The sequence below is a fragment of the Apis laboriosa genome, unplaced genomic scaffold, assembly GCF_014066325.1.
Source record: "Apis laboriosa isolate Shangri-la unplaced genomic scaffold, ASM1406632v1 scaffold12_cov154, whole genome shotgun sequence".
Lineage (NCBI taxonomy): Eukaryota > Metazoa > Arthropoda > Insecta > Hymenoptera > Apidae > Apis > Apis laboriosa.
In genome coordinates, this window is record NW_025221207.1 from 3,017,658 (window position 1) to 3,040,341 (window position 22,684).

General features: G+C 39.0%; 1 protein-coding gene across 9 annotated transcripts in view; it reads right to left on the minus strand.

The window, feature by feature from the left end:
* The window catches only part of LOC122720579 (RNA-binding protein Musashi homolog Rbp6), a 772,925-nt gene that overhangs the window by 36,131 nt on the left and 714,110 nt on the right, over window positions 1-22,684 (minus strand). For 7 of the 9 annotated variants that reach the window (XM_043947364.1, XM_043947366.1, XM_043947361.1 and 4 more), the window contains 4 exons: window positions 15,121-15,203; window positions 14,178-14,262; window positions 7,406-7,438; window positions 5,972-6,055 (listed from right to left, as the gene is read on the minus strand). In XM_043947364.1, the coding sequence (XP_043803299.1) occupies window positions 5,972-6,055; window positions 7,406-7,438; window positions 14,178-14,262; window positions 15,121-15,203 (285 nt within the window). The remainder of the gene's footprint in view (window positions 1-5,971; window positions 6,056-7,405; window positions 7,439-14,177; window positions 14,263-15,120; window positions 15,204-22,684) is intronic. The other 2 variants (XM_043947367.1, XM_043947362.1) reach the window with 1 other exon arrangement.

Here is a 22,684-nt window from a genome sequence, read left to right on the forward strand (position 1 = left end):
AGACACACAGTAGTGCACGTATACCCATCTCGAGAAAAAGAAATTCATCTGTATCATCCCTTCTTTATCTTATACTCTCCCTGTCCTGTCAATCGAGCGAGACAATCACATAGATTGTGCACAACACGCATTCCTCGATTCCGATCTACACACGTTCCCCCTCCCCTCCAACGATTTCTCGTAGTACACACGCTCTCGCACACGTTCCACGCCCTTTTTGCATCGGTCCGCTCATTGTTCGGGAATGATTCTGTACTCTGTGGAGAAGCTGTGTAGCGACGTGTCTCCGGCTGATAGGGGCGGTAGTCCCAAGGCACCTGAAAGTACCACCAACCCCCTCTGAGTCCCCTGAGTCTCATTGGGTGGTCGTCACACGTTTTAGTTTCAATTTCTTTTTTTTTTTTTTTTTTTTTTTTTAATAGGCAAATCTTTCTTTCTTACGAACGCGTGAAAAAAAAAAAGAAAGAAAGAACGAAAGAAAGAAGAAAAAAAAAAGAAGAAAAAAAGAACAGTCTCTCATCGTCTTCCTCCCTTTCTCTTCGATGCGTTGATGTAATTAGGGAACGATCATCACAGCATCGCACACACGTTTCGTTCATCCGACGAGAATTGTGAGAGAATTGTTAGCTCGACAGCTGACACGCAACACACGTCGCAAGGTGACAAAACTAGGCGGTGGTGGGACGTCATTACACGGAGAAACTGCGAGCACGGGTGCCCCATGTGCTTGTTGTTGTCCGCTTTGCTTATTTGTCCGCTCGGATTCGATCGCGAACGCGACAACTTCTGTATGTATCGAGAAAGGTAATAGTTTCGAGTGGAAGGCCAAATTATACCCGCGTCGCTGAATTCAGAGAAAGTTCTGAACGGTTACGAGAACAACGTCAATTACTCGTTCGTTTGTTCAGTATTTCGAGCATTTCTGCGGTTCTACGTGTGCGGAATTGATTCGTTGTTGCGAACGTGTTTATACTTTCTTCAACCCTCGTGTATTAGTACACTTAAATTCTATTCTAAACTCGAGGAAATTTATCGAGGTTTTTAATCATTAATTGAGATTATTGAGAATAAAATTTACGATCTTAGAACTTGAGAATTATTTAGAATAGAAAAGATAAGTAATTTTTTAAGACGAGCAGTAGTTATCGGATATGGGGTTGAATGAATTCTGAACCCCAATTCAAAATAATACGATTGTAAATTATCCTCGTTAATTATTTCGTTGTCGTACAGTTATATCAGCTTGGCGATAACACACACCATTACACGACAACGAACGTAAACACCAAACGCGTATTTAATCAAGGGTTGAAGCGAGGGTTGTAATCAAGCGAAATGAGAGTACTCGTACAACTCGTGCAAAACACTATCATCGTGAACACTAGAGCGCCGTTCGATATCCATGTCACACGTTTAAATATCTCCTTGAAACAAAGAACTAGCCCAGGGATGTGGAAATCTTTTAATCTCTCTTGATGGATCGACTCGACGAGCAAACGGGGCGAGTACCGTCGCGACCGATTTCACGTGAAATCACTAAAACAGCTCCCTCAATCCCCTCCTCTTCGTAGAGAGAAACAGAGAGAGGGAGAGAGAGGGAGAGAGCTATTCCTTCTAAACACGAGTCTAACCGAGAATTTTTCTCGAATGCAAATCTCGAGGTTTCGATCTATCTAACGAAAAAATATCCTCTCTTCAACGGGAGAGGAAATTCCACGCGGAATCACCCTCTCTTATTTCCTATCCGCGTCCGTGCGAGAGGGTTGCCTCGAATGTTTTTCGGACATTGGGAATGTACGGACGGCTTTAAGGCGGGTGGGTTTTCGCTCGCAGTGATCAATCATCGGTGGCTGTTATCCACATACCTTTCTCTTTTCTTTTCTTTTCTTTTCTTTTTCTTTTCCCCCTTCTACCGCCATGCCTCGTGAACCATACGCTAAAATATGAAAGAAAGCAGAGAGGAGGTGGGGAGGGGATGTTGGCGGTCGCGCGACCAACCCGCTTCCTTCGAGGTTACGAGGAAGTTATTCGAATGGGTTAAATTCGAAAGGGATTTTGGAAAGTATCTCGCGCGGTCTCTGGACAAGGAAAGTGAAAATACATTTCGGAAATACGTACGTTCTTTTGGAAAGAGAGAAGAGGAAGATCCAAGTTGGGAGGGACTCGAGTTCGAGGTTTGAGGGATGAGCCAATGTCCGAAAAACATTATGCATTATTTATGAGTTCTCTTTCTGCGCGTTCGCGTGAATTGTTCTTGTGGATCGATCCATTTCGAAACGGTAGAACGTGTGTGCTATATTATATACGGAGATTGATCGAAATTCTTACGTGTTAATTCGACGACGCGGGAGGCGTGGTATTACGAAATCGTTACACGTGCTCCCAGTAGCACACTGGCTACGTGTGCTCTTTGCTGCCGGTCGCTAATTTACGCCCGGTCGTCGACGTGCATGGGACACCTGTCGCAGTTTGTCCGCCTCTATTGGCGTTATATGTTACTGCTTCGCTATTTTCGTGCCATGCTTAACACAAAAAGGGGGGTGGCATCACGAGCTCAAGGGTAAGGAACGACAAAGTGCGGGAGAAGAAGAAGTTTCGCAAACTTTTACCTCGAAATTTTTACCTCTCGAGGAGTGTTTCTTTCGCGGAAAACGCTTCTGAACGTAAAAAAGAAAAAAAAAAAAGAAAAAAAAGAAAAGAAAAAAAGAAAGAGAAGGTCAGAGAAGAGAGACAGAAGAGACGGAATGATATAACGTGAAAGAGAGTGAGAAAGATAGTTCGCGAAGAAAGACAGAGCGAGACAGACAAATGGGCAGAAATGGACGAAAGAGAAGGGAACAAATGGGCTATAGTAAGACGTGTAAGAGCAACGGCCGAACGGCGGACAAAGGGCACAAGGGTGAAAGTAGTTACGGGAGATCGAGAAGAAGCTTCTTTCGAAGGTGGTGTTACGTCTGAGAAAACCCGCCATATGGGACGTGATTAGTGTACTACTGTATCCTGTTGTCTATTTGTCTTCGAACGACGAACGCGTGATTCCTTTCACTGCTTCGTGTCGATGAAAAATTATCGATATCGATGAGCCTAATACGATGTAACGAAGATGAAAGGCAGTGAGAAAAATAATTAACGAACAAGTAAAAAATCCTTAATTATTATCGTTGAAAATAACAGGATAAATATACATACGCGTATCGAGACGAGAGTAACAGATCGATGAGAATCGTCGACGCGATCACTCGAAAAATCGTTTCCACGTCGCGCGAGCCGATCGAAGCGAACAATAAGCCCACGATCCCTTCCCCTCCCCCATCCCCCCTCGATTCGAAATTCCGTCGGATAGGGGAGGGGGGGGGGGGCGGACGGTCCGATTATAGAGCGTCACGGGACCGAAACTCCATTTTGACCGTCGGACTTGCGGATTTTCATTTCGATCCCGAATTCGACATGAAGGGCGCTTGACCCCGAAAACTTTGGCCGCAACTACCTCCAATCAACCGGTTCGATTTAGATCACCCGATATCCCCGGATCCATGGACGCGTTCATTTTCGAAACGTTTCCTATTAATTGCTCTACTCTCGTGCCCCCTCACTGCATATACGTATATATATATATATATACGTGTATCTATGCGTGCAGAATCAACCGCGATGCGGTTCACTCCGCATATCGTTCGCAATCGATACGCTCTCCCGTTTACCCCCTACCTAATATTAACAATGACATTTTACCCCGTTCCGTGACCGCGCGATTAATCTTAAATTACGACCGACCCCTGACGATATTCGACGATTTAAACAATATCCGATTGAAACTCGACGATCTCGTGCCGGGTATACGGCGAATTTTGGGAATCGGTGGATATATATGCCAACTCCTCTCCAGGGATTCTCCAAGGGAGAACTCGGAGAACTCGTTTACCACGAGTGGCAGTTAATAAATAATCGGGATCGGGAATTTATTCAGTGGCGTACGGGTTAAGTAGCGTTCCGTATCGTTCCTTTAATACTAATTCGTTGAAATTTTCATTTTGCTCCTCGTTTTCCGCTCGTCTAACCCGATCGATCGGATCCGATGCGCGGTTTTAAGGATTTGTATACGGGGAGAAAAGAAGAGAGAGAGAGAATGAGAGAGAGAGAATGAGAGAGAGAGAATAGAGGTAGAGGTAATTGAAATTGATTAATCGATTAGCCGAAGCAATTTTAAAGCGTTTCGCCGATCGCAAAGCCTTGATGCTTCGAAAGAAAATTCCGTAGCAGCGGAGTTGTTTGTTATTGACAGTCGAAGGCACGCAAGCTGCTATCGAGCGCAGACCGGTAAGAAAGCCAGAGTTGGTTTTAACGACGTAACTTTTCCCATACATCAGCCTCTCATTATCTTGTCCCAGTTCCCCGAAGAGAGGATTTCAATTCTCTTCGATCTACATTTTTACGCCCGCGCGTGCGTTTTACAAGGGCGAGTTTTACGAGAAATGCAAATTGCGTTACGTTTCAAATACAAATTCAATCGAGAGAATTATTTCATCAAAACGCGACTATTTTTCAGTGCGAGTTTGAAAACATATTTTGCGATACATTAATATACCAATAATTGAATAAACACGGACGAAGAGAATATAATTTATATATAACGTGTAACGTTTCTTTTTTCATTTATAAATTTTCAAACATAATTTTCGCGTTTTTTTTTTTTTATAAAAATTTACAAAACGTTAATTTTATTCGCGCCAAGTAGAAAACGTAGCTGATGATCGCACGAGAATCGATCGTTCTCCAATTATTTCGTCGGTAAACGGAACGGGGTAAAAATTCGTCCAAAGAGTCGACACTTCCTTATTGCTATCTTAAATCTTAACCTCGACAAGATTATATCGATATGATAATTTATAACGATTTTGTACAACGTTCTCACCACTTCTTTCGTTAATCGACTGTCGGCGCTCCGCCGATTCGGAACTTGAGGATCGTCGGAGGCCGAGCAAACGTTGCTGATATACAACGTCCTTCGCGGTGGACGTATAGAGAGGTTTATCGTTTGCCCCACCAATATCGTCCTCGATGGAACATTGATGGCGCAATCTTCTGGATCACTTTATTTCACCGAGTGTCCTGTCGTCGAGAGCACGAGACTCCGTCGCACGAATATATCCCCATCGACTTCCGGCCTCTTGCAAACACGTCGAAACGAAAGCCTTATCGAAAAAGGATAGAATGCGAGCGAATAAACGACGAAACGCTTCGCTCTCGATCTCTCCTCGATCATGAGAAATCGATCACGCGATCGTCGATCTCGCGCGGTCATCTGAACTGACGTGACGAAGGCCACGAACTCGAAGGAGCATTCCTCATTGAAATTAACCCATCAATCGAAATTGTCCAGATATTCAACTCAAACTCGAGTGATTCGAGGCGCCTTCGTTTTCAATGAATGAATTTCGACTGGAAAACGTTCACAGTCTCGAAACAAACACCTCGAACCTCTCTGCATGTCGCGCGCCTGGTTTCTCCTTCGAACCGTGCCTCTCGATTTCCAAACGTTGTCGTTTGGCTCGTCCATCTTGCCAGATCCACCCACGCGTCGGTGTAAACTCGCTCGATTCTCGTGTTAGGATCGCGGAGGACAGAGACGACGGCGACAACGACGAGCAGGACAACGAGTAGCGACAGCGAGAGCACAGTTAGTAAAATGGTGTAGCAATGGCTGGTAATTAAGGGTTGTTGAGTTAGAGATATGTGCGCATAGCTCGATGTCGAGATTTTGTTATTAGATTATACACGTTATATAGTTATTAGTTAGTTCACAGAGGCATGGCGTTGTAGAGGTCCAAATTGGGATGGTAAAAGAGCGGTGTGGGGGTAGGCGGGTTATGGTGGGGTGCAGGCTGTGCCTGTATCAGGTTCAAGTTCAGGTTGAGGGGCGCGATGTGGGCCGCATTATGGTGGTTAAGGTGGTTAAGGCTAAGGTGGTTACCTGTCGGGTAGGGCAGTCCGAAACTAGGGTACCCAGAATAGCCGCGGCTTGCCGCGTATGCCGCGTACGCCGCCGCTGGGAAACCTGTGAACAGAGCAAAAGAATACGTCAGCTTTTTTTTTCCCCCTCTCTGTGATCGTTTACCTGTGTGATCGGTGATTTTGGAGAAGGTGAAGTGTTATTATAGGGCCATTGTGGAACGTTATTTCGTGTCGTATCTATTCGCGTAACGTATGCGCGTGAATTAGGGTAAAACGAAAATATTATTTCTCTGATAGTGATAAGATTTGCCTCTTTCATCAGACGTTTGAAGCATGTATATATATTGAAATATTCAAGCTCTATTGTTTTATTCGATTTTTGTCACTTTTATTTCTTTCTTTCTTTTTTTTTTTTTTTTTTTTAAATTACGAATTTATTTTCCTACGTCATTTCGTTCCACCCTAAGTGCGTGTATAATTTCGCTAGATGGGATAATAGCCTTTTCCAACCTATTCTGAGCGAAGCTTGTACGTGCGAAATTAATATTCGTTGTGGATTTCTAATTCTGCAGTTTAACGGTACGGAATTTTTAATAGAAGCATTACGCCTTAACGTTATTTGTTATTATTTTAATAATCACGGGCTATCAAAGCAACGACGTTATTATATTTATTTCGAGTCCAAACCATTTAATATCGGTTAGAATAACGTTACTACCAAGGCTTCTCTAATATTATAAAAAAATTCCATCTAACAATTATATCCCTCTAAATATCACAGTGTATATAGAATAAAGTTCGAGTTAAATTGTGATTTAATCGGTTACATCTATCTACAAATATATATATATATACGTCCTCTATAAACTACGATCTACATGCTCCCTTTTGTGAAATATATTATATAGATACGTAAAATATTTCCCACAGGTACGTACCGTATTACTTTTTACAGAACAGATTTTCAATCGAGAAATGCTATGAAATTATTGGTCGAACGATCTCCACGAGCAAAGATCCTTATCAGTTCGCTTTTAATATTTCAATTTAATTCGAACGAAATTAATATATATATATATGTATTCGTGTATTCCTGTCGCGTATCGACATACATATACATACATATGTGATTCTTCAATGTAACCATGACGCGTGACGAGATAAACCGAGTAATTACGTTAATGAACCAGTTGCATTTTCACAAAGGCGAAAGTTTGCATGGCGCGTTTGGATGAAACGTTTGCATAATTTTCTCGTCGAATCACGCATGATAGCGAGGAGTACGAAGAGAGAAAACGTGACTAGTATCTAATATACATTTCGACTTGATTGATCGACACGTGAATATTACAACGATGGTCTTACGTCAAACTAAACGGTATAGTCATGTAGACATGTCACTGGACATTGGAGTCGTTTTGTTGTACATGTTCGTGCATATTTCAATACTCACCATCAGGTAATGCTCCCAGGGACCACATAAAATCTATAAGGAAAAACAGATCACATTAATACCGTGACGAGATTGATCTTAACGGATAATAATTTTTTTTTTCTTTTCACATCTTTTTTTTTTTTATTCTTTTCCCTTCATTTGCTCATTTCAATTGCCTCGATTGGTTAGTGCAATGGTATTGTAAGTATGAATATATAAAAATTTCTGCAACTAAGCACGAAGAAAAGTACTGGGTGATCTTCGATCTAAAAAAAAAAAAAAAAAAAAGAAGAAAAAAAGAATATCGATGATTCTAAAAAGGCGAACGCGACTAAATTCATAAGTATCTATATATATCGATGGTGAATTTTAACTCGCGAATATCTAAATGATGATTCTGTTGTGCAATATTTTTCTTCGTGCAGGCAAAGGTATGCGTAGACAATTAATATATGTACATGGAGACAAGTAGTTAAGTATAAAGCGAAGCGTTGCAGAAATTCGTCGAAATAGACGGTTCGAGTGTAATGGATGACTAGGTTTCAAACAATGAGTGAAGGATAAAAAAAAAAAATAAATAAATAAATAAAGACAAGAAAAAGATTTAGAAAAAAAGTATATAATAAAGAAAAAGAAGATCAGAGAAAAAGAAACAGATCAAAACGAGAGAAATCGAATTAAAAGCGTATCTAGATTAGATAGAGAGAAGGAGAAACAGAGAGAAGATAGATAAAGAGCAAGAAATAGTTTGGAATATTATAGAGGTAAAATAGAAAGAGAGAAAGAGAGAGAGAGAGAGAAAAAGAGAAAGAAAGGCATCCATGAAATTTCATAATTTGATACTAATTGAAAAGACCACACAACTAAAATTCTGACTATTTATAAATATGTATATCGCATCGACTATATAGCGCATCGACTAAATTCTGTGACAAGGTACTAGTAACTACGCGCGGCCGAGGTGTTTCCAATTCTACGACAAAATAAACCCTCCTATGATCTATGGTTATTGTAGCCTTCAAGGTATTGGTTAATCATTTACCGTTAAGTAATATTTGCTAGGCTGACTATATAGCTTATTAGATATTGACTAAGGGCCGATAATGTGTCGTGCGATCCCCGGAGGAGGAAGGCGTAAAATTTGCAAATTTTTTTCGAATTCGAATAACAATTGAAAAATATGGAACGCTCTATGTTAAAGCTCTTAACGAAAATATGAATTTGAAATTTTCAATTAAAAAAAAAATATATATATATATATACATGTATGGATACGCTTTCGAAAACGCTTGACACATTATCGACGCCACTACCACACTTAGATCGACGATACAATATTGAAAAAAAACACCGACCACAATACTACACTACTGTATCACTATTCTAGTGTCCATATTGACGCTGCTCTCACAATATACGCAGATGGAAAAGTATAAGAGCGTTTATTCTAACTATTAAAAGATACACTGATACATATTAATAGTATTAGTGATTTCGTACCTAATGTCTCTCTACCGGGCTGGTTTTGATTACGTCAAGCACGCAACACGATTCTATATCATTTCATCGTTTCTTTCTTTTTTTTTTTTTATTTTCTTTTTTCTTTTTCTCTTTTTTTTTTCGTTTGCTCTTTGTGCATCTTGTTCTTGTTCTTTTTCTTTTTTCGTTTCTTTTTTCTTTTTTTCCTCCATAATATTCTCTTTTATAGAAAATCCTTCCGAACAAGAATGAAAACTTCGCATATATACTTCGAACATTATCTCGTGTTTATTTAAATACCATTCACTTTACTGTTTTATATATATATAGATAGAATATTGTTTTACGTATAATACGTAAATGGATTTGACATGTATGTTATGTATATGTATATATATATATATATATGTATTTAATATTTATGTATATATATATTTATTTATTTATATAAATATTTGTAATATGCATACTGCAACGCGTATATCATATCGTTTTATTGCATTATTTATTACTTGACAATTGTAGCTTGACTTTGTATATATCTATATGTTTAAGTAGTAATATTAATATTAATAATAATAATATAATATACATGTACTTTCTCAGATGCAACAAATCGATTTCACGTAGAGCAGACGTTTACGTACGACATTAACATTAATAGTCTCTTACAGTTTCGAGGAGCGTATAAAGCTCATTCCGCTCGAGTTTCACGATCGAGTTGCCGGCCGATTAACATTTACGTCACATCGATAGCTTTGGCAAACATGGAATTCCATTGAAGTCACTCTTCCCGAAATTTATTTACTTCATTCCCGATGTGCCGGATGTTTCCAAAAGAGGAAGAGAGAGAGATAGAGAGACAGAAAGATAGAGAAAGAAAGTGTGAGAGAGATAGAGAGAAAGAGAGAGAGAAAAAAAGAGAGAGAAAGAGAGAGAGAGAGAGAGAGAGAGAGAGAGAGAGAGAGAGAGAGAGAAAGTGAGAGAGAACGAGAGAGAGATACACACACGAACAAAATGTCACAAGAGAAATTATTTTTGTGTGAGGAAATATATTTGTTTGTTTCTTTTTTTCTTTCTTTCTTTTTTTTTTTTTTTTTCATTCTTCGATATTATTTCAACTTCGTTATTTTTTCCTTTCGTTTTTCTTATTTTTTTCTTTTTTCTTTCCTCTTTCCTTTTCCTTTTCCTTTCTTTTTTTTTTCTTTTCCTTTTCTTCCTTATTCTTTCTTTCCTCCAATTCGTTTCTTTCCTCGTTCGTTTACTTGCGTAGTGCGCGCCTACATACGTTTACGGGGATAAGGAAGACGCATAATATATATGTATATATATTTTCTAATTGGATTCTCTGTCTAGACAAATAGGCGCAACGCTACGTGTTTCCCCGTGTAACAAATCAAAATCCGGCCCAACAAAGCATTACAAAGGTGTGAACAGAAAGATAAACCGCATGTTAAGATCTGGTCTACTTACGAAACTGACACTGTTGAGCCTCTCGGGCAAAGTACGTACTTTCTAGGACACACGTCTCACGCATTATTATTAAGGTAAAATGATGCTATATAGCTTAGAAGAGTTAAATACTATGTAACGAGTAATAGAGGTCTTCGAGGAATGAGGAATGGAGGGGTGAATCATATATATACGTATATATACATATACATATATATATACATATATATATACATATGGTCGAGGGATGTTGGTTTTTTTTGTAAGGTGTAAACGGGTATACGCACGATATATATTTAGTATATATCCTATAGAGAGGTATAATATTACGTGTAACGTAATATAAACGTACTATGTAACGTAGCTTGTTAAGTAATAGGTACATTGTAATAGGTCTCTTTGAAGCCGCTGATAATATGCATTCCTCGTGGAAAACTCTACGATATTTCTCTTTCTTTTCTCTTTTTTTTTATTTTTCTTTTCATTTTTCTTTTCTTTTTCTATTCCCTTAATTTTATTTTATCGTTACGCTATTTTATATTTTATACGCGATAAAGAAGGACGAAGAAAAGACGACGAAAGAGAGGGATCAAGAGGGATCTTCCACGAAGAAACACCTAGAGTATATTTCTAAACTAACGGTATCATAGTGACTTCCCAAAAAAGCTATAGTTAACTAGTAGTTTCAATGATAGGAACGTATACATAGTATAGTAATTTGTCAAAAATTATATTCGCTCTAGCTAATTCAAACCTAAAAGTTTCACCTAAAAGAGTCTCATTAAATAACTAAGGTATTTTAACAACACAAATGTTTACCTAATTACCTAGATATTTATGTATAAATAGATATATATATATAGATAGATATGCTCAGATATGTATATAATCTGTAGGTCTATTACAAAAACTAGAAGGTTGTAATGCGGCTCTCACAAAATATATCGATATCAATATCAAATACTATATGGCGTTTTACCAAAATGTAGATACAAAACAATATATAATATATGTATATAATCTGTTATTATATATCTAGAATGGATTAATACTTTTGTAATAATTTTTTTTTTTGTCATTTGATTTTCCTTTTCGTAATATTTTTTTTTTCTTTTTTTAAATAAGGTACGTATCATATAATTATACACGTTATATGCATACAAGTATCTATGTATATGTATATAGATTCACGTGTGCATTTATATACATATAGATAGCTCTGAACTCGCGTCCTTTTTTCTTATTTTTACTTTTTCTTTTTCCGAATTTTTTTTTTTTTTCCTTTTTTCTTTTCTTTTCTCGTACGCCGTATTGGAGTACATACTTCATTTTCTCGGCATTATGAAATTTCATGAAATTCATTGCGAAAAATACTCTGAAAGGCGCGACGAATGAGAAATGCTTATCGTCGACCATTTGCCGCGCGCTCTCGACGCGCTATCCGCCTTCACCATTCACGATTCACGGCTTTATTTATATCACTCGACATATCATCCCGCGCAAATCAGAAATTCACCTCCTTCTGGGAATAATACACGGCGTGCCGCTACCTGGGAATATATTCTCTTTTTATTTTATTTTTTTTTTCTTTTTCCCCTTCCTCCTATTCCTTCCTTACATCTCGTTTCTTTTCTTTTCTTTTTTTTTTTTTTTTATTTCTCTCTTTCCGCTTCGACGAAATTCTAACAATCTACGATCTCGACGACGGGCGCCCTCGCTCACGAAATCGAGCGAACAACCTTCACTTTCACGGAAAATAGAATGTCGCAGAACCTCGACCTCGATCGAGTCCCATAGATTTCATGTTTCATATGCTCCCCCTTTACTTTCCTCGCCAATACCATCGCCGATCCCATCACGATCGTCTTTCGAAACTGAATCGTCATGTTCAATCACGCGAACACAGCGAACACTACTACTTTAAAGCTTCGATCGAGTTCCCTACGATAAATAATCTACGATCTACGAATCAATTGACGTGTTGTCACGCGAACGCGACCCGTTTCGAGGCAGGAATTTGTATCTCTTTCGTTTGTTCATTTATCTCGTCGAAAAGTACCTAAATATCTGTCCGATATCGTCACCCGATTACTCGAGTCCTTTCCTCCTTCTCCAAAATGAAAATTCTGCTAAGTCGTCTAATCTAGTCGTTTCTCAACTAAGATTATATATCCGAGACACGTGATTCGTTGGTCATTTTGACTTGATTGTCTTTCTTCACTACTCTTTAGAATATTCATCTGATTATCCGATATAATTCTGAAAAACCGACAAAATTTCTCTGAAATTTGTTTCGAGAAGGAGGAGGGGCTTTCAAGAGGTACTTACGTTCGAATGTATCAACTACCGAGCGCTGCTCATTGAAACTAATTAAATCTCTCTAAATTTGAACACTTCCGTTTATTGTCCCCCTAGTCGTGCTAGTCAACTACGAAATCACTACCAGTCTTTTGCGATTCAAGTTTGTTCCGTTTGTTATATCTACTATTCGATATCTACTATTCTTTGGCTACGAGGAAAATTGCCACGCAGGCGGCTAATCGAATTCTAACTATGATCCACTACTATTTTATACTTTTTTTTCATTCTTCTTATTTTCTCTCACTACGATCACAGTTTTTACTGAACTGAGCTTCTCGAGCAGTCTCGCGAGAATTCGCTTATTCCCACACTCGAATCCTCGGGGGAATAAAAAGGAATGGTTTCGTCTAGGCTACGTTTATTGCACTTCTCGATATGTCTTCGATTCGCTGCTACGCCAAGCCTGGAAATCAACTGTATCATAATTTACGCTAATACTTTCCCGAAAACGAAGGCGACATGTTCACAATCGAGGAATGTTCGAAGTACCAAGCAAAAAGGGCACGTGATATCCCGTGTCGAAGAAAAAAAAATATTTCTATATACACGTCTTATAAAATTCTATATATATATATAAAGAAAGAAGAAGAAGAAACAACTAATACAAGAAAATATCGATTGATATACAGAACACAACTGTCGCATGAATAAGTCTCATAAAGAAACAGGATCAAACCAAAACGAACTCGACCAAACAACACGCTTCCTCAAACTTTCGCTAACCATTCTACGAAAATTGCACACCTTCTTAACTCCTTGGCACGTTAGAACAATCGATAAATAAATTCATCCAAAAAAAAAAAAAAATATATATCGAAAATATACAACCTACATATCGCTACCTCTCTATATACATAACAAATTGTTTCGATTTCTTCTTCGAATTTTAATTTTTCGGCCACGAAACACACTCAAATCCAAATCCAAACTCAACCATCACCAAAAAAAAAAGAAGAAGAATCTATCCAAAACCTATCCATCTGGAAGAGAAAAACTCAATACAACGATCGAAAGAGCACTGCCCCCTTGCCAGCCTATTGAGGCCTGGTGAGGGGAGTGAGTATCGTCGGTCATAGTCCGATCGTGGGTATCGGATGGTAGACGGCGCCCATGTCGAGGCCCTGTATGCCCAACAGGTCGCTCATCGAGTAAGTGAGAGTGGCGGCCCGAGACGCTGCCGCTGCCGCGACCGGGTGAGGCCTGTACGAGGCCGCGGCCGCGGCCGCGGCCGCAGCTGCGAGGGCCCTCTTGACATCGTAGACAGCCGCGGTGGTCGCCGCCGCGGCCGCCGCAGGTGCGGTCGCGCCGGTAGCGTACTGGTAGGTAGCGGCCGCGTTTGGTGCGGCGGTAGCGACTATCGGAGTGAGCAAGTGGTGGTGGGGGGTCCCGGCGGATGCTGCCGCAGCTGCATGTGCGGCGGCGGCAGCGGCCGTCGGCAGGGGATACGGCGCGTAACGATAGGTGGTGGGGGTGGGTGTCGCGACCATCACCAACTCACCGTATGCGCCTCTGTTGGCCGCTCGCGTCTTCGCCAGGTTCGCCGGGAGCATCACTTCCTTCGGCTGTGCTTTCTTGCATTCGACCTTGAAATTCAACAGAGACACGGATCAGTTGCGCCCTAATTCCCTCGCTGCTTCGTGGGATATTAGTATCTTGGGGAGGGCGGTGGATGTGGGGTGGTCGATGGAATGGTTTGGGAATAGGATAGATATTTTTACGAGAATTTCTTCGAGTCTCGTCGTTTGAAATTTGATTCGAGAATAAATTTAATAATTATAGCGAAAGAGATCAATTTTCAAAATAAGGGATTATAAATATTCGTAAGGAGAAGCGTTGCAAATTCTCTTAATCAAAAAAATAATCCGACGAATCGCGGGTAATCAACTCGATCTATCTTATTTGGAATATTATCATTATCAAATAGGCGACGATGTTTTTATATCAGACGATGTATTGGTGGATTATTGACGTGGAGTCGGGATTATCTATTATCGGGGTCGTATGGATTTATGGGTAACGAGAAGTGGCATCTAGCTAAATCCTTGATTGACGTCAGAGGAATTTGTCTGGTAGTAGACGACAAACAGTGAATTGTCTATTACCGTGGGACCTGTGTGATCTCCGCTACGAAGGGCTTTCGAGAAACCGCTTTTCGTCTTTCACATGCTCGGCCGTGATCGTTCGCGAATATCCGTGTGTGTCGCGTGCGTGCGTGTCAAATGCAAATAACCACGACAGCCCTTCTCAATTATACGGAAAATTAATTCCGCTCGACGCCGTATCCGCAGAGGAAGAGCGGAAGGCAAATACCGTTTGATACCACCTCTGCGGCCACGTGGCAGGATGAAGGAGGGACGAAGAGAGAGAGAGAAGGGGAGAGGAAGTTGTGCTCTCCTCGTTCGTCGACGAACGAACTTTCCCAACCGACATTCAAGACTCACCATTTTGTTGTTGATTTCGTGGAAATGAATCTCGCAGACTTTGTCGACCACATCCTCACTTTGAAACGTGACGAAGCCAAAACCTGAAACATAGAACGAGAAAGATCTCGTTTAATAATCGGTAACGAACGATGCCTCTTTATGCTGTATGAAGCGGAATATGGTACGATGGAACGATGTAATTAAGCTTAATCGTTGAAGTTTTTGATTAAGTCATCTCTTCTGTTGAAAAATTACCTTTCTTTCTTGTATCTTTTATATTTTACACCAAGGGGTAGTGTTTCTCATCATTTAATATACTATAGTGTTCGCTTGAATTCCAATAGAATTCCCATTTCCCATTATTCAATGTATCTTAGAGCGTAGGAGAACTGGCCATTCAATTATAAACGAAATATACATTATAAAGTAATTTTGTCAAAATTTATATATTTCTAATATATTTCTAATATATCGTGAAAACGAAAAACCTAATGTTAAATAAAAAGTTCTACATAAAGATATCGAATCTTAAATCTCTTAATCGATCTTTAAATAAATCTTGTCACGGTTCTAATGAATATATATATATTTTTTTTTCGATTTAATTCGCCATATTTAAAAACCATCGCGAGTAACTTCCACGCGTTTGTCGCGGGCAAGATAACTATCCCGTCGGATCTTCCATTAATTCAGAGAGTCGGACGAGTTTTGTTTCCTTTCCAACCCCTTTCTCGTCGGAGGCACCCGTTCCACTCGAACGCAGTCTAAGCATCTCTGCTCGAAATTTATTTCGCTCGAGGACGAGCACGAAAATGAAAGGTCGAGGAAGGGATGACGAAACGATAGTCTCGTGCAAGAGGGAAAGAGAGAAGGAGAGAGAGAGAGAGAGAGAGAGAGAGAGAGAGAGAGAGAGAGAGAGAGAGAAAGAGAGAATGAGCCAACGAAGAGTCATAACTTAATCAAGCATCAAGGGTTATTAAAAACTTTGCATTGGTCTCCAGGTGATTTTAATCTCGCCCCTTCGCTGACTTCTTCCTCCACCACCCATCCTCTTCCTTTCCTTCTCCTTCTCCTCCTTCTCATCTCGTCCTGATCCTTACGCGGGAAGCGTAGTAATTCAGGCTCAACTTATCCGACGAGTTATACGAATCCAGTGCGCGATGTCGCTTAAGATAACCAGGAGTTAGTGCTTCCTCGCTGAAGCAGTCTGCGCGCGGGAGAAGAGGCGAAACTACGCCGGATGACTCGTAATTAAACACAGCCGATGGATACTGGAGCCGAATGCGAGTCGACAGCGATCCTTCGACTATTCTCTCTCTCTCTCTCTCTCTCTCTTAAATTTTACACCGGAAATAGAATCGGGCGCGCTGAATTAAATTACGTTGGAGATCGCGCGCGCCCCGACGATTATTATAACAGATATCGACATCGTTAAGTTTATTATATAATCCACTTCGTGATCGAGTGATTAACATTCGATCGATCCCAATTTTACATCCTTATTTATTTACCCCGCCTAGGATATTAATAAGGGAGGAATATCACGGGCCACGAAATGACAAGATCAAAGTTGTGAGTGTAATGAGAGTAACGTACGGGATTACTTTTATTCCGACGCTGGCCGGAATGCTAATGCACGGGAAACTTCGGGCGGAAATTATTTGATTTTCTATGGAGAGTGGTTTCACGGGGAATACAAAGGGAATATAAAGTAGTTAAATTGATGAATGTGTTATTCGTACAAGGTACGAGCTTATGGGGTGAATAGATGGAATAAAACGCGGAGTGTTATTTTTCTTTTTTTTTTTTTTTTCTTCTTTTTTTTCTTTTTTTTTCTTTTTTCTTCTTTTTTCTTCTTCTTTCTCTCGCGTTACGTGTATTATATGCGGTAATGGCCATTTTGCCCGTACAGTGACATTTTATGCTTCGTACGAAAATAATGAAATCTCGCGAATTCTTTTATCCATTCCGTTTTTCGCGTAATCTTTTAATAAAACGCTTTTTAACAATTTATCCGCGCAACTTGCTCCTTTGATGACGACGGGATAACCCTAAATTCCATCTCTTTATAATTCATTGATATCACGCTCCACCAATTTTAATCGACTTTTCTAAACTTAATATACTACTGTACACGGGTTAATGTATTACGTTTAATATCATGAATGATGTAAGGACTAGATAACCGACAAACAAGAGAAGATACCTAATTATATCGAATGGAATATCGGGATGGTATATATTCAATTTAATATTTCATATTTCAACCCAAGCGCACGTATTATTACGTATTATTCAATATTTTATGGGTAATGATTAATTGAATAATGATATATATTACAAATTTCAATCAAGGAATAAAATACGCGTAATTCGAAATAAAAATTCAAAGTGTATCGTGGGATTGATCGTTGTATCGCATTATTGTTTCGACGATCGCTGAAACGAAAGAAAGAATTAAGCTTGATTTCCAATGGCAATACTTAAAAAAAAAAAAAAAAAAAAAAAAAAAAGAAAAAAAAAGTTTTCCAATCAAATTCTTTTTTCCAATTCACTTTCCTTCCCTTATAATTTCTCCCCTTCTCTCGCATCACTTTCGTCTTACACTACCGGTCCCTCGACCTTTAAGCTCCTCCGTCGGCATGAAAAGCACGAGTGATTAAGTTATAAACTTGGCAAGACGTCCGTTTGAGTGAGGAAGGGGCTTACTTCATTTATGTAATTTATAGTACTCTGCCAGTCGGCTAACTCCACGGAGCCTGAGCACTCTCCTTCTCCCTTTCTCCTTCCCCCTCCTTCCTCTCTCTCTCTCTCTCTCTCTCACTCTCACTCCATGACACAAAGGCCATGCCCTGACACCGGTAACATTTAACTACTTCCTGTTAGAGTCTACCGAGCGTGCACACAACGTCCGGACACAAGGGCCAACCCAGAAGTATTCACCGATATTATTCGTCTTTTAAAGCGTGGCCTAATATCCTGCAGGATATTACAAAGTCGTCTTCCTTTAAGAGGTATTAAAAAGTTATGACAGACTCGTTCACGGTGAAGCTCACACGTCCTTCAGTCACTTTTCGCCTGGGATAAAGTCGGCGGTATGCAGGCGGCGATATGATGTATGCGAAATATCGCATGAATTTATAATATGGCCGACACCGTGTAAAATACGGCTTCGAACGTGTACCACCTTCGTACACGGGCGAAATGAAATTACATTGTTTCATAAATTCCGTACGCGTTAAACGACTCGATGGTGCTCGTTTAACGGGTTGAAATGTAACATATAAGGTATCGTGGATGATACTATTAGAAGGGAAGTGATTCCACGTGAAAAAAAATGTATATATATATATATATATATATATATATATATATATATACATATGGAACAGAAAGTTCTTCATTTGAAGCTGAATTGAAAATTTAACGATATCATCTGTACCTCGCTAATTCCACGTTGAACACGTTCGAATCAAATTTTCAATTCGTCCGAATCGAGACATGAATAAAAAAATATTTTTGACTCACTTTCCACTGTAGATTGACAACACGTTAACTATCCAAACGAGAATTATTCAACTTCTATCTACGTGTACACGTTCACATATTTTTAAACTCGATTTTCTTCTGCGTTATTTCTAAAAATGTTTAGAATTTAACTACCGCTTCAAAATATAAAATAGGTCGGACAAGGCAAGATATATTCCCTTTTTTTATCCGGATCTATTAATAGCCCTAATTACTTTACCTCACGCTTTATTGAAACGCGTCATTTCTCACGAGTCGAGTATATATATTTCATCTTTATATCGTGCACTGGAATATCGGTGTTCCAAGATATGGACACGAGCAAACGTTTACCTTTACCATCGATAAAACTAGGATTAGGTGTATTTAGGGTCCAAATTATTGAATCACCGATTTTCAGAAGAGTGGAAGAGTAAGGTCGGCGCGGTCAGCGGTCTACTACGGGCGATCCAATAAATTTTGGGGGAAAAACCTGGGCCGCCGAGTTCGAATTTTCATAAAGGGATTTATTTCCATGGTCCAAACGTGAGGGGGGGGTCTTTCCATTCTCGCGTCGAGGAGGTCGCCAACTACTCCTCGATTGGGGGTGGGAGAGGGTTGGAGGGACGGTCAGAGGGAAAAAGTGCGTGCTCAGCCGTCCAACCCCTCGTTGGACGCCAGATGCGCTCATTTCAATAAAAAACATACCCCGAAATATCCTTTACTCCTCCCTCCCCCTCATTCCCCTATCCTCTTACCTTCCGAAACTTCCTTAAATGATCCATAAATGATCCCGCCGCTGTGAAATTATTGTAGAATCGTGCCGGTTATCCGATTATTTTCCGCTACCTTTCCGCCCTATGGAATTATAGCCGATTTTATCAATCGGGAACAGCGAATCGAATGAAAATATGTTTCGGCCAATGGCGCCTCTCCTAGGGAAAGTAATTCTTCTTTGATACATCATCGGGTTTTGTAAGATGTAGATAATGAATTTTTCCATCTGACGAAATAGATTCGAGGAGAAAAATATTATTCATCTTTCTTTTACAAATGTTTGGATATTATTGTTATATTGATTAAGTTTCATTATTCGAGTTATTTAAGAAATTTTATCTCTTGAATATCCTTGCTCTGAATTATCTTCGTTCGAAGATTCAAAAGATTCAAAAGATAAATAGTAGAGGTATTAAAATTATAATTATAATTATAAAATTATATATATTATAAAGATTCTTCAAATTTTATTTTGAAAGCTCAATCAATTCTGTTCGTCTGCACAGATAATTAATAAATTACATTATTATTATTCAAAAAAAAAAAGTAAACTTCAAAAAAATGATCAAGAAATCATCGATCACCACCGAAACGATACAAAGAAACGATACATCTTAGAAACGACGTATCCAATCACAGCGACGAAATTGAGCAAGTATTTGCGGCTTTCGTTCTAGGGTTAAATTCTCTTGACGAGAGGAAAAATGGAGCTTGATGGCTCGAAGTGGCAGGCGTTGACGGAAGAGAGCAATTCTTCCCTGTTCCACGACCATCGCCGTCCGTCTTCGTCTTCCCACCACTTCTTTCATTCTCTCTCTCTCTCTTTCTCTCTCTCGTTTCCTTGTTCTTCCCTCTTCTCCACCCCCGTCAACTCTCGAACATAATGCGACCCCGCCATTGTACCAGTGGCCATGTTAACGTTTAAAAGCCACGCTGCCGTTAAGCGCGTTTCAGAATTTTACCGTCTATTGAGAATGGTAAAAGGTTTCTTTCAAAAGCTCCGGCTGCCAGAACGATTTGAAACTTGTAAATGGATACGGCTTAAACTTTCACTACTTCTCTCTTCGTTCTATTTTTCCATCGTTCCACCATCGTTCCTCTCTGCTCTCTCTCTCTCTCTCTCTCTCTCTCTCTCTCTCTCTCTTTCTGTTGCGCATGCCGTTTAATATCCTATCTGTTAGGTAGGGACTGATTTCTATCAGCGTTTGTTTATCGTTCTTATTTATTTCCGTCGTACGATCGTCCTGGTATACACAAAATTTCAGTAGACAACGAGATAAACTTGGAATAGGTACGTATAAGACTGAGCATTACATCAAGTCGTAGTTAAAATTTTAATTACAAGCGAATTTTTACGAGTCCAATTAGATCCAATGAACGGAGAAAGTGTGTAATCCGTTTCGCGATCATTTTTTTCTTTTTTTTCGAAGAAAAATATTTGTGGAGAGGGTGGGGAGGAACGGTATTTCGTAATAGTATGGTGTGCTCTTTTATGGAGCAAGTTTCCAAGTTACGAGTTTTTTCCTCTTATTTAATCTTGGGAGGATGAAGTGCATACTTATTTCGCGTGGAGAAGTTTCATTTCGTTTAAGTTAAGCGTTGGAAATTTTTTTAGATACTTTAGATTTATTCTAGAATCGTTTTATGTGGAATTATAAGCCTTTGAATTGGGAAATCTAAGGATTGTTTATTATTAACTATATGCGTAATATTTGTTAATTATATTTGTCATTAATCATCCTCGAGGTAAGATAAATTGGAAATTAAATTTTTGGAATTTCAGTAATTTTAATTCGATGGTACGTAAAAATCCTGTAAAAACGTCTATTCGAGCAAAAATCTAATGAAATATTTCAACTTTCAAGTACTGCAGCTATAACTTGTAATAATTACGCCATTTTAGAGGATTTTTAATAGCGCGTATAAATTCAGGAATATTTACTTTGATATACATTTTTTGAAATCGTTAATCTCCGTTGAACGAGCGACGCAGTTGTTAAAGATTTAACGGCCACGACGTAATCTACGTTTTATGCATTCAGCAAAAAAATCTAAAGCATAAAAGAACTATCGTAAAGATCGTAATCTGTTATCAAATTTTCGTCCTTTCAAATTCGCGTTTCTTACATTTTCACGTCACAAAAAAAAAAATATTTAATTGTCAAAAAAAAAAAAAAGAAAAAAGAAAAAAGAAAAAAAGAAGGAAAAAAAAATTAGAAAAATATTGGAAGTCATCAAAATTTAAATTTCTCTATAGAATATTTAAAAAATTGTTATTCGCACAGAGGTTTTCTAGAGATCTACATTATTTTTAACAAATGATATATAAAAAGAAACTTAAAACTTTAAATCAACTCTAAAACTGACGATTTTTCGGAAAATCTAATATTTCCATTTGAATCTCGATCTCAAGGCAATCTCGTATAATCTCAAGCTTCGAATGTTTCAGGCGTCACGTAGTGCACACACAGCACAGATGCTTGCAGACACCGTTCACGGCGCATAGATTGTCTCTACACGTAATGTCGTTATTATTATAGATTGATGATCGTCCTAGATTATTGATTAAGCAGTTTAGTGCGTGCTACCCAATTACCGATCGGAGTGCATACCAATAAATCAAGACTACGATCTACGGGTGTGAGGCCAATTTGTACATCCCCCCTCCTCCCTCCCTAACCACCCCATCTTGCGCTAAACCTAATCGCCTCCGCGTTAAAGCGAAGATGATCAAAGTTTCTGCAACAGTACTCACGGAATCGGCCACGATAACATCGTTTCCAACCGTGTTTTCTTCAAGTCAGACGCAATAACGAACAGTGTAAACTGCAATCCTATACGAGAACCGATCGTTATCGATGGAAAGTTTGCTCGTAGATATACGCTTGTTAATTGCCTCTTTCCAAGTCCACCGGTCGAAACTGGTTACCGCCGTTCCAAGATTACCGATCTAAAAAGAAACGCGAGCAATCCGGGAGGAATCGGGAAAATTAAGATATCGCAATTTCGAAACTCGAAGAATAATTTTGTTAATAGTGACTTTTGTTAAGAGTGTTACTAGATAGTTAATAGTGACTCCCTGTCAATTAATTTTCAATATCATTTAGCCTGTTTTTGCGACAACTCGAAGAAGAATATTTCCTTTATATCGATTTAATGATAACGCAAGGATGTAAATATTATTTAACTTCTTCGACGTGAATTTTCGTGATACAGATTAATATTAGATTCTCTTTTCGCAACATTGTTACAATTACTCTCCCTGAAATTATAAATAAGATTAGAACAAACGCAATAT